The sequence below is a fragment of the Salmo salar genome, chromosome ssa22, assembly GCF_905237065.1.
Source record: "Salmo salar chromosome ssa22, Ssal_v3.1, whole genome shotgun sequence".
In the NCBI taxonomy this organism is placed as follows: Eukaryota; Metazoa; Chordata; class Actinopteri; order Salmoniformes; family Salmonidae; genus Salmo; species Salmo salar.
The window spans coordinates 8,444,459-8,456,684 of NC_059463.1; the positions used below are offsets into that span (position 1 = coordinate 8,444,459).

Consider the following 12,226-nt stretch of genomic DNA (forward strand, 5'->3'; position numbering starts at 1 on the left):
GGGTCGCCCCCAGGTGGTAAGGGTAGGTAACAACACATCTGCAACGCTGATCCTCAACACGGGGGCACCTCGGGGTTTCATACTCAGTCCCCTCCTGTACTCCCTTTTCACCCATGACTGCATGGCCAAGCACGACTCCAACACCATCATTAAGTTTGCCGACAACACAACAGTGGTAGGCCTGATCACCGACAACCATGAGACAGCCTATAGGGAGGAGGTCAGAGACCTGGCAGTGTGGTGCCAGGATAACAACCTCTCCCTCAACGTCATCAAGACAAAAGAGATGTACATGGACTACAGGAAAAGGAGGGCCGAGCACACCCCCATCTCAGGAGACTGAAAAGATTTGGCATGGGTCCTCAGACCCTCAAAAATGTCTACAGCTGCACCATCGAGAGCATCCTGACTGGTTGCATTACCGCCTGGTATGGCAACTGCTCGGCCTCTGATCGCAACCCACTACAGAGATTAGTGCATACAGCCCAGTACATCACTGCCATCCAGGACCTCTGTACCAGACGGTGTCAAAGGAAGGCCTTAAAAATTGCCAAAGACTCCAGCAGGCCAAGTCATAGACTGTTCTGTCTGCTAACTCACGGAAAGTAGTACCGGAGCGCCAAGTCCAGGTCCAAAAGGCTTCTTAACAGCTTCCACCCCCAAGCCATAAGACTCCTGAACAGCTAATCAAATGGCTACCCGGACTATTTGCATTTTTACGCCACTGCTACTCTCTGTTTATTATCGAGGCATAGTCACTTTACCTCTACCTACATGTACATATTACCTCGACTAACCTGTGCCCCCGCACATTGACTCTGTACCGGTACCCCCTGTATATAGCCTTGTTACTGTTATTTTATAGTTGCTCTTTAATAATTTGTTCTTTTTCTATTTTCTTCTTTTTTATTTATTACTTCAATTCATTTTAGTAAGTACTTTCTTAACACTTAGTTTTCTTAAAACTGCATTGTTGGTTAAGGGCTTGTAAGCATTTCACTGTAAGGTCTACACCTGCTGTATTCGGTGCATGTGGCAAATACAATTTGATTTGATTTCATGGAAAGAATTCCTAGTGTTTTGTACACTCAGTGTACTTCATTCAATTCAAATTTAACTCAAATTCTGCTTCCTGTGGGGTGTGGTCAATACAAATTCAATTTATATTCAAATAAACCCCAACCCTGATTCTAAAGGCATGCATAGGATGTCATATATTGTAAATTCTCTTAACTCTTCATGGTCTCTAGTCAACCTAGGTCCAATATTACCAATTTGTATCTTTTGTATCTAGGTCTCTACATGACGGTTATGCTAAGAGAATAGACAGTGGTTTTAGCTGTGGTGGTAAGATTGCAAACAGTGCTTTTGCACTGACCCTGAGAGTCATGTGGAGTCTCCGTGGACCTCATTAAATAGTACAGAAAGCTGAAGTTAGTACACAGGCTTGAGGGTACATAGCAGGCAGGCAGACATGGCAGGCCAGCACTGCTCTACAATATAATGTGAACACAGCAAGACTTCACAATGAAAAATACATGAAGGCTTCAACCACAGTCTTAATTTTGGAAAATGGATATCATGTACTGTATGTTTACAACACTAAAACTGTTACATTTAGTTTGAGACTCCGCTGTCCTAGCCTGACAATATTTTTTCAGCATTATAGTTTGGCAGTATGATTGATGCCTTTTCCATTCCAATTAACTACTGTACAGTTCTGGTACAGAAACGGTGCTATGACTTACCTTGAAAACAAATGATTCATTGAAGACAGGGTTCAGGTTTTTCTTTTGAACCTTGGTGTCAAACTTCTTCTTCTTGTCTGGGAGGACATAGACCTTAACGTACGGGTCAGAGGTGCCTCCGCTGTCCATGGATATAAGATCTGCAGCTTGGAGTATTCCCACTGTGAGCTTTGAGGGGAGGGGCACAGTGTTCAGGTGTCAGAGACAACACTGAGACAAACCAACAGTATCAGGTGGCAATCTCAACATGTATTCATGTTATTTATTTGTGCCGATGAGCTGAGACAAGCCAACCATGTCAAGTCAGGTGAAAAACCTAAATGCATTAATGTATTAATTTGTGCCAATGCACGCTTCCTGTCACTACTGCAGAGAAATGCTGCAGTCTTGTTACATAAGCTTGTGGTCTGTAAGCTGACAACCTAAAACTCCAGCAATAATCACCACAGCTCTCTTAGATGACCAAGATAAGATACAAGCTATCCACACTAGAGCTGCCAAATGTATTTGCTGCAATGTCATAAGAAAGTCACAGAAAATAATGTTACAGTAGTTTTGCATGTTTGAAAAAGGGGTACCTGTGCTAAGTGTCATTGATTATGTTTCAGTTAATTGATTCAGTTAGAAAGAAAGGACTTGCTTTAATGTACATTTTCATCTCAAACCCTGATCCTGTGTCAGTGACTCATAAGGGACTTCCTTGTTTCAGAATGACTCAGCATTTTCTATCTTGGATGTATATCACAGTGCCAACGTCCTGCATGGCGGACATACTCAACGTAATACTGACTCTAGCCATTAATTCACAAAAATGCTGAATATACTAGATACCCTCTCATTCCCAGAACCCTGATCTCGATTCACTACTCTCTTGAATATTTAGTTTAATCAACCATAATTCCAACAATTGCCAGCTGTCACTGCCCAAAAGTGTCGCTGCGCAATTCTGCTGATGTTTTTACATAGGAGCAGTTTTTTGCTAAGCTTATATAAGAATCAGCCCTGAATGAATTGTCAACTCTATAGACACTTTAATTCTCAGAATGGACACTGTATCAAAGTCACTCTCCAAGATCAACAGAGAGTATAATAAGCTGAACATCTAGTGTGACTTGCTTTAACTCATTTTTCTGCAGAAGAGGAACACGTCAAAACAGCATTGTGCTTCTCTATCGAAAATGAACCATTTCAGCAACTGAGAAAAATATTTTTAAATCAACTACCACATCATCCTCATATGTATAAATGTAAAATTTCTCAAGGGTTTAGTCTGTAATTTAGACTAACTATGCCTTCAACCTCTAGAATTGATGGAGTCTTACTGATAGACTGACAATGCTACAAATATTGTAATATGATAAAACAGTCTAATGCAGGTTTTCCTGAGCAATGCCAGCAATGATTCAAAGGGGAACATGTCGGCCACTGACTGACCTTATTATCTTGGAAATCATAGTCAAGTGAGTACTGCAGTTTGCCAAGCTTCTCCTCCTCTTTCTCCTCTTCCTCTTTCTCTTCCTCCGTCAGCCCTGTCTCACCTTCGTCATCGTCGTCGTCCTGTTTCTGCGGTGGTAGAACACAGGACACAGGGATCAGAGATGAGGGGCCAGGGGTTAGTTGTAGCAGCCAGAAGGAGGGTGCCCCAGCCCACCCACCACAGACAGCATGCCACAGACAGACAGTGGACCTCCAGGAGGCCTGTGTTGAGTTGCTTTGCGCTGCACAGCACCAGGGTTTGTTGCATTGACTTGCATTGCGTAGCACCGGGACCTGCTTGTTTTTGCTCCCGCTTACCTGCTCCTCACCTGGTGGCAAAGTGGAATACCATCCTGTCTCTAATGCAATCAGGGACACAGGAATGATATTTGCTAGCTTGAATTCAAAGTTTCCTTTGGTGACACAATTGTTTTACCCTGTATTTTACATCTCAAAAAGATGCTTACCCTGACTTTTACATCTTTCCCAAAATTCCCAAGGAAATAGCTAACAGAGAATCCAAAAGCAGAGCCTGCATAATCTTATTTGCTTCCTTATTATTCCATTTATGTGTCACCAAGGAACGTTCCTCTCAAGTCAGGTCACCATTATTCCAGCCAAATGGTAGCTACAGGATTAAAGGGCATAGCCGGCTATGTGGTAATGTAGAAACAGTATTTCAGTTAGATTTCAGCCCGCTATGGTAACCCTGTTTCTGACATGTTCAGGTTTGCATGACTATTTCATCTGCAAAACTGTGTTTTATTTTTTTATTCTTGTTCTCACTCTTCATTGAGTGACAAAGTAATTGGGGTGCAGATGAAAAATACTATTCTAAGATTGATTGGTCATTCAGTTATCATTGTCGTCCTCATGTCCACAAACAGCCTACCATGCCCTTTATCACATGCATACAGTATATTATTAGTGTTAATCGTGGGTTGCGTTTAAACTATGTTCAAAACGTTCCATATTGGGGTTGAGTTTGTCATCATAAGCGATGCGTTATTTCAATCCTTTCAGTTTTCTCTCCGGGGTCTATGGAGCAGACCATAGCTTTCTCAGTTACATTCTCAAGCCATCATTACAAAACATGTTAGAAAAGCAAAGAAGCTACGACTTTCATTCCATGAAACCCCCCTCATCATCATCATCATCATCATCTGCCCATGGGCCAGAGAGCATCACCGCGATCCTTCCACCTACCGTAGATCAGGGGTCCATCACAGTCAAGAAACACGGTGCACACATAAGACACCGAGCGAGAAGGAGGAGAGCAGAGAGAGGAAGAGGTTTGACGTTACGACACACCAGAAAACAAACACTGTAGGCAGTCAACAACACAGACAACACTAGGATGATGAAAAATGACACACTGATTGTCTGTTCGTAACAAAAAAAGTCCTACTTTCAGGACCATCTTTCACGATGTGGAGACAATTAACTGATTGTTTTAATTAACTGGTGCATGGGGCCCTCTTAACGATATCAGACACATTCAGCCTGGAATTAAGCAGGAGCCCTTTTCCTCCCCCTGTTTATTCTGCTCTGTCTGAGATATGGCTCCTCGGGTCCATAGGCACCATATCCATTATCCTTAAGCATTGAGGCCAGCTTACCCTACAGAGGTAGGGTCTTAATTTGATTCTGTAGAAGCCATCCACTAATTGGAATGCCACATATGGCACGGCTCTCTCTACTCATTACCCACTGATTACCTAGTCCCTTCCCCACAACAAAGTGTGTAATTTTTCAATGTATGTCACAATGAAGTGGGGAAGAGTGGCGTAAGTTGAGCCAAAGGGTTAGTTGAGCCACCCCTTGTTTCTAGGAAACCATACACAAAATGAATCCCATGACCACATATTTAGGAAGAGATCATCATTTCATGGAGTCTCTGAAGGAAGAAACCACATGGAAAAAATGGTTATCAATTTAGGTCTAAAAAAAGTCAAATGACTTTGTAGTTTTCTTGATTCTTGTATCTAAACCAAAGTAGATGGTTTTAAGATTGGTTTGTACTTTGGTTGGGGTCTCTCTAAGCTACAATATGAGGTCCTAATCCTAGCATGAAATTGCATCCTTGTAGCTGTGTGGACTATAGTCAAAATGTTTGCTTTGTGGTAAGTTGAGCCAATGGCCACGAGGTAGGCCTAAGTTGAGGCAATGGCCACCATACCCCATACAAATTATGACTGCATTTTTTCAGTTGTATGCATTATATGCATAGTATTTCTGCAATGTGTCATGCATATGAACTCAAGATAGTGAATTTTTGTGGTTACAGTCAGAGCAGACATCATCATGTCCCGTGTATGCAAATGTAAAACAAGCAGAGGTATTATCCCCCTTAAAGGTTATTGAGAGACCCATTCGAGCAGCAGCGAGAGAATACAAATTTGAAAGAATGACATCGAAGAGGTACATTAACAAAAAGAGAACTAACATATACAGTACCTGTGCAAAAGAGAGGCAATGATATAGTATCAGAGGCACACAAGGTCTTATCTGATGACATGGAGTCTGAGCTTGCTAAACATATCAAGAATCATGCGGATCAGTTTCATGGGGTTAAAATCCTCAAATGCAGAGAACTTGCCTATGAACTGGCACATTGAAAAACATCCATGTCCTAGACAACTGGTCAAGAAAGGGAAGGATAAGTGACATTGAACAGAGAGATTATATGTACATTTAAGATTTACAAAATACCACACCCCCATTTCATTAACTAAACTTTGTCATACCAGCACCATCACCCATTGACACGGAACACCATCACCCCACTCACCCTAAAGCTGCTCAACTTACCAAGAGACCACATTCTTTCGGGACAAGGTATGTTTTCAAAACTGTTATGTTTACATGAATTATGATTATTTCCAGGGATACACAACATCCTGAAATATATCTATATATTTGATAGAAATAATACTACATTTCCCTAGTAATGCTGAGTGGAAAACATGGCTCAACATACCCCACTCTCCCCGACAGCACACATTTTAAAATGATGACAACAACAATATCAAGAGAACAGATAGGATAGGGGGTTATCGACATGTCTCCCTAAAACTGTTGTAAAGTGCTGTTGATGAAAGGTCAAAGGTTTTTACTGATACACCAAGGAATGCTTAATGACCATTTGTTGTTGGTCCAATCGACATAGATATTGACAGAAACGTTCCTGAGTCCCTCCAACAAAAGAAACAATTATATAGTAAATAAAACAGGTAGCCTTATTGTTATGTAGTGTGTAGTTTAGTAGGCAAATAACTCTTGGGAGATACACTACCTGATCAAGAGTATGTGGACACCTGCTTGTCGAACATCTCATTCTCCACTCTTCTGGGAAGGCTTTCCACTAGATGTTGGAACATTGCTGCAGGGACTTGCTTCCATTCAGACACAAGAGCATTAGTGAGGCCTGGCTCGCAATCGGCGTTCCAATTCATCCCAAAGGTGTTCAATGGGGTTGAGGTCAGGGGTCTGTACAGGCCAGCAAGTCAAGTTCTTCCACACCGATCAAGACAAAACATTTCTGTATGGACCTCGCTTTGTGCATGGGGGCATTGTCATTCTGAAACAGGAAAGGGCCTTCCCCAAACTGTTGCCACAAAGTTGAAAGCACAGAATCGTCTAGAACGTCATTTTATGCTATAGCGTTAAGATTTCCCTTCATTGGAACTAAGGAGCCCGAACCTAGCCCGAACCTTGAAAAACAGCCCCAGACCATTATTCCTCATCCACCAAACTTTACAGCCAGCACTATGCATTGGGGCAGATTCTTCCATCGGACTGCCAGATGGTGAAGCATGTTTCATCACTCCAGAGAACCCTTTTCCACTGCTCCAGAGTCCAATGGCAGCAAGCTTTACACCACTCCAACCGACACATGGCATTGCGCATGGTGATCTCAGGCTTGTGTGCGGCTGCTATGGAAACCCATTTCATGAAGATCCCAACAAACAGTTATTGTGCTGATGTTGCTTCCAGAGGCAGTTTGGAACTTGGCAGTGAGTGTTGCAACCGAGGACACAGGCGCTACGCGCTTCAGCACTCGGCGGACTTGTTCTGTGAGCTTGTGTTGTCTACCACTTCGCGGGTGAGCAGCTGTTTCTTCTAGACGTTCCCACTTCACAATAACAGCAGTTACTGTTGACCGGGTCAGCTCTAGCAGGGCAGAAAATTGACGAACTGACTTGTTGTAAAGGTGCATCCTATGTTTGTCTATGGAGATTGCATGGTTGAGGGCTCGATTTTATACACCTGTCAGCAACGGGTGTGGCTGCAATAGCCGAATCCACAAATTTGAAGTGGTGTCCACATACTTTTATGTGTATATATAGCGTTTGTCTGTCAGCTATACCGAAGTCATATCTGGTCATGTTTCTCTACTCTCATCATCAAAAAATAAGTAACTTGTTGCTTTTTACAAGACTTTTGCATTCAGATGAAATAAGAACCCTGAGTGTGATATAAGTTATGTCTTTGGGAGTTGCCTGTTCTTAGTGAACTCAGCTGAGTTTATATGCGGAGCCTGAAGCGCCATACCTCGTCCCCTTTCATGTTCTTCATGTTGAAGCCATCCTTTCCCTTCTTGCCCTTCTTGTTCTTCTTCTTCTTGCAGCAGCACTTCTTTATAATGCAAAAGCAGCAGGTGAGGATGAGGAGGGCGGCCACCACAGCAATGGCTATGATAGCCCAGGAAGGGACTGCAACACAAACACACAGTATGGGTTAGATTAAGCTCCTTTGAGATTTTTCACTTTGGTCTTTTATGTTCCAACATTATACCATGCATAGTACATGAGTATGAGTCAGAGGTGGGAAAAAAACAGGGAGGACTTACGTGGGATCTTATCGATCTCGTTCAAGAATTTGCTCTTGATCTCTTCGAACATGTCATTCTTGGACTCTGTACCATTGCCTGGGGGTTCAGCCACTGTGGTGGCGATTGCTACGGCTGGGGCCGCGGTCATGGTGGCACCGGTGCCCGTGGGCTCTGGACCTACCATGGCCTCCGGCTTATTCTTGAACAAGTTCCACTTCATCGTCAATGACTAGGCCACGCACACAGTCCCTGGGGTAAGGCACAGACACACGGAGAGGGACAGTCAGTTGTTATCACCAGCAGCACAGGCAATGAAGTGCGTAACCTTTAATATAACACACACACACACACATGCACAAAAGTAACAAAATGGATGATTTCCCAGGTGACTCATTGTGACCAAACTCAATGCCTTATCGCTGTGTCAGACATTAGAACAGTACAAGGCTGAAGAGGTCCGTAGAGAAAAGGACTTAGTCCACATCTCAGACTCTGAGGATAAAAATAATTGTGTATAATGTGCCAGCCAGTAGGCCTGCATCCTTAATGTACTATGAACTCCTGAATAAAATCAACTCAGGGATGAAAAAGTTAATCTAATTTGTTTGAGGAATGAGACACAGTATCATAAAGATCCAATGTAGCCATTTTTATGTCAATATTAAATCATTTCTGGGTAACAATTAAGTACCTTACTGTGACTGTTTTCAGTCAAAACGGTCAAAAAGAAACAAAAATCTATTTTTTGGCAAAGAGATATTTCTCAAGCAATAATTTTTTGGGGGACTGTCTGTGAGTGGTTTGAGGGGGAGGGGAAAACTGAAGAAAAAAAAATAGCTTTTATTGGCAGAGAGGTTTGGAACTCTCTTTCTTTATTGGTCTATTAACTAATTGACTGCATGGTGATGTCACCAGGTAGGCCAAAACTCCATCCTACCCAAACGGGCTGACATTTCAGATGGTCTTTCCAAACAGCTCTTACACTAAAATGGCATTATAAGAATGTTTTGAATTTCACAGTATTATTCCAACCTCAGAAAAATATAAAATACAGGAAATCATGTTTTTGATGGCAATGGGCCTTTAATAACCTCTCTTTTGTATCGTCTGAGATCCCCAAAGATTGGAAAGCTGCCACGGTAATCCCACAATTCAAAGGGAGAGACACTCTAGACAGAAACTGATATAGACCTATATCCATCCTGCCCTGCCATTCAAAAATCTTCGAAAGACAAATTAACAAACAGATCACCAACCATTTCGAATCCCACCGTACCTTCTCCACTATGCAATCTGGTTTCCGAGCTGGTCATGGGTGCACCTCAGCCACGCTCAAGGTCCTAAACGATATCATAACCGCCATCGATAAAAGACAGTACTGCGCAGTCGTCTTCATCGACCTGGCCAAGGCTTTCGACTCTGTCAATCACCACATTCTTATCGGCAGACACAACAGCCTTGGTTTCTCAAATGACTGCCTCGCCTGGTTCACCAACTACTTCTCAGATAGAGTTCAGTGTGTCAAATCGGAGGGCCTGTTGTCCGGACCTCTGGCATTCTCTATGGGGGTGCCACAGGATTCAATTCTCGGGCCGACTCTTTCCTCTGTATATATCTATGATGTCGCTCTTGCTGCTGGTGATTCTCTGATCCACCTACGCAGGCGACACCATTCTGTATACATCTGGCCCTTCTTTGGACACTGTGTTAACAAACCACCAAACGAGCTTCAATGGCATACAACACTACTTCCGTGGCCTCCAACTGCTTTTAAATGCTAGTAAAACTCAATGCATGCTCTTCAACCAAATGCTGCCCGCACCCGCCTGCCCAACTAGCATCACTACTCTGGACAGTTCTGACTTAGAATATGTGGACAACTACAAATACCTAGGTGTCTGGTTAGACTGTAAACTCTCCTTCCAGACTCACATAAGTATCTCCAATCCAAAACTAAATCTAGAATTGGCTTCCTATTTTGCAACAAAGCCTCCTTCACTCATGCTGCCAAACATACCCTTGTAAAACTGACCATCCTACCGATCTTTGATTTTGGCGATGTAATTTACAAAATAGCCTCCAACACTCTACTCAACAAATTGGATGTAGTCTATCACAGTGCCATCCATTTTGTCACCACTGCGACCTGTATGCTCTCGTTGGCTGGTCCTCGCTACATATTCGTCGCTGGTCCTCGCTACATATTCGTCGCCAAACCCACTGGCTCCAGGTCATCTATAAGTCTTTGCTAGGTAAAGCCCCACCTTATCTCAGCTCACTGGTCACCATAGCAGCACCCACCCATAGCATGCACTCCAGCGGGTATATTTCACTGGTCATCCCCAAAGCCAACACTTCCTTTGGCCGCCTTTCCTTCCAGTTCTCTGCTGCCAATGACTGGAACAAATTGCAAAAATCACTGAAGCTGGAGACTTATATCTCCCTCTCTAACTTTAAGCACCAGCTGTCAGAGCAGCTTACCGATCACTGTACCTGTACAAAGTCCATCTGTAAATAGCACACCCAACTACCTCATCCCCATATTGTGATTTATTAAATGTTTTTCTCTTTTGCACCCCAGTATCTCTACTTGCACATCTTCATCTGCACATCTATCACTGCAGTGTTAATGCCAAATTGTAATTATTTCGCCTCTATGGCCTATTTATTGCCTGACCACCCTAATCTTACTACATTTGCACACAATGTACATAGATTTTTCTATTGTGTTATTGACTGTACATTTGTTTATCCCATGTGTAACTCTATGTTGTTGTTTTTTTGTCGCACTGCTTTGCTTTATTTTGGCCAGGTGGCAGTTGTAATTGAGAACTTGTTCTCAACCGGACTACCAGGCAAAATAAAAGGTGAAATAAAAAATATATAAATAAATAAAAAATATATTACATGAAGGTCAATGGAATCAAATTCTATCAAGACCCTCAGTCCCTTGTGAAAGTCAATATTCAACATTACAGAATTACATCACGGTCAGTTAGGGATTAAACAAAAAATTAATGGTGGGAGTTAATACAAATTCTACTTGAAGTGGAAAATGTGCTAGATAAATATGGCTCCCAATCCAAAATTAGTTCCAAAGAGGGCTATCTTCCAGTTATAATGAGTGATCTGTTTCCTCTGAAGGAATGGCGAAGACTTAGGTGATTATACGTGTCTTCTGAAACAATGATCTCCACAAATTTGAAATGAGGCACTTGTGACTGAAACATCCTTCTTTCTTGCAAATCCTAATAGGATTAGCATGGATGCTGTACTGAAACAATTTACACTGTGAGAAGGTGAGATGGAGAGGCTGATTGGTAATTATCACCTTTGAATGCATATTAGACCAACGGTTATATCCCCCGGTTATTGCCAAATGCTTTCCCAAAAGTTCTTAGTAGTTGCCATTATCGTGTAATGATTCATATTTACAAAATGTATAACAGTGAATGACTTCTCAAGTCTAATAAGGGACATTCTCATTACAAGAAACAAAAAATGTGACGGATGAGATCACTGTGCAAATGCAAAGACATACAGTGGTGTAAAGTAACTAAGTAAAAATACTTTTAAGTATTACTTAAGTTGTTTTTTGGGGTATCTGTATTTTAATTTACTATTTATAACTTTTACTTTTACTCCACTACATTTCTAAAGAAAATATGTTATTTTTACTCCCATTCATTATCCCTGACACCCAAAAGTACTGCCAAATTCACGAGAAAACGTGGTCATCCCAGACTCGCTAAACACATATGTTTAATATGTAAATGATGTCTGAATGTTGGAGTGTGCCCCTGGCTTTTTTAAAATGTGTTTACAATTGTGCCATGTGGTTTGCATAATATAAGGAATTTGAAATGATTTATAGCATTTACTTTTACTTTTGATACTTAAGTATATTTAAAACCAAATACTTTTAGACTTTTAATCAAGTAGTATTTAACTGGGTGACTTTCACTTTTACTTGAGTCATTTTATATTAAGGTATCTTTACTTTTACTCAAGTATGAGAATTGGGTTATTTTTCCACCACTGATAACATGAAGCAAACGCGTACTGTGGATTCTCTTTCTACTCATCTAACCTGATGGATGCAATTTTAGCAATAGTGTTCATCAATCTGACCGCAATCCTCATTCACGAACCACAACCATAAAGAATA

The 12,226-nt window shown here is 41.7% G+C and overlaps 1 protein-coding gene across 5 annotated transcripts in view; it reads right to left on the reverse strand.

Annotated features, from left to right (window-relative positions):
• The window catches only part of LOC106582708 (synaptotagmin-2), a 94,350-nt gene that overhangs the window by 10,775 nt on the left and 71,349 nt on the right, over window positions 1–12,226 (reverse strand). For 3 of the 5 annotated variants that reach the window (XM_014166039.2, XM_045705416.1, XM_014166040.2), the window contains exons 2-5: window positions 8,077–8,307; window positions 7,779–7,939; window positions 3,183–3,311; window positions 1,749–1,916 (exon numbers count right to left, since the gene is read on the reverse strand). In XM_014166039.2, coding sequence (XP_014021514.1) covers window positions 1,749–1,916; window positions 3,183–3,311; window positions 7,779–7,939; window positions 8,077–8,278 — 660 coding nt within the window. In that variant the 5' untranslated portion in view covers window positions 8,279–8,307. The remainder of the gene's footprint in view (window positions 1–1,748; window positions 1,917–3,182; window positions 3,312–7,778; window positions 7,940–8,076; window positions 8,308–12,226) is intronic. The other 2 variants (XM_014166042.2, XM_014166043.2) reach the window with 1 other exon arrangement.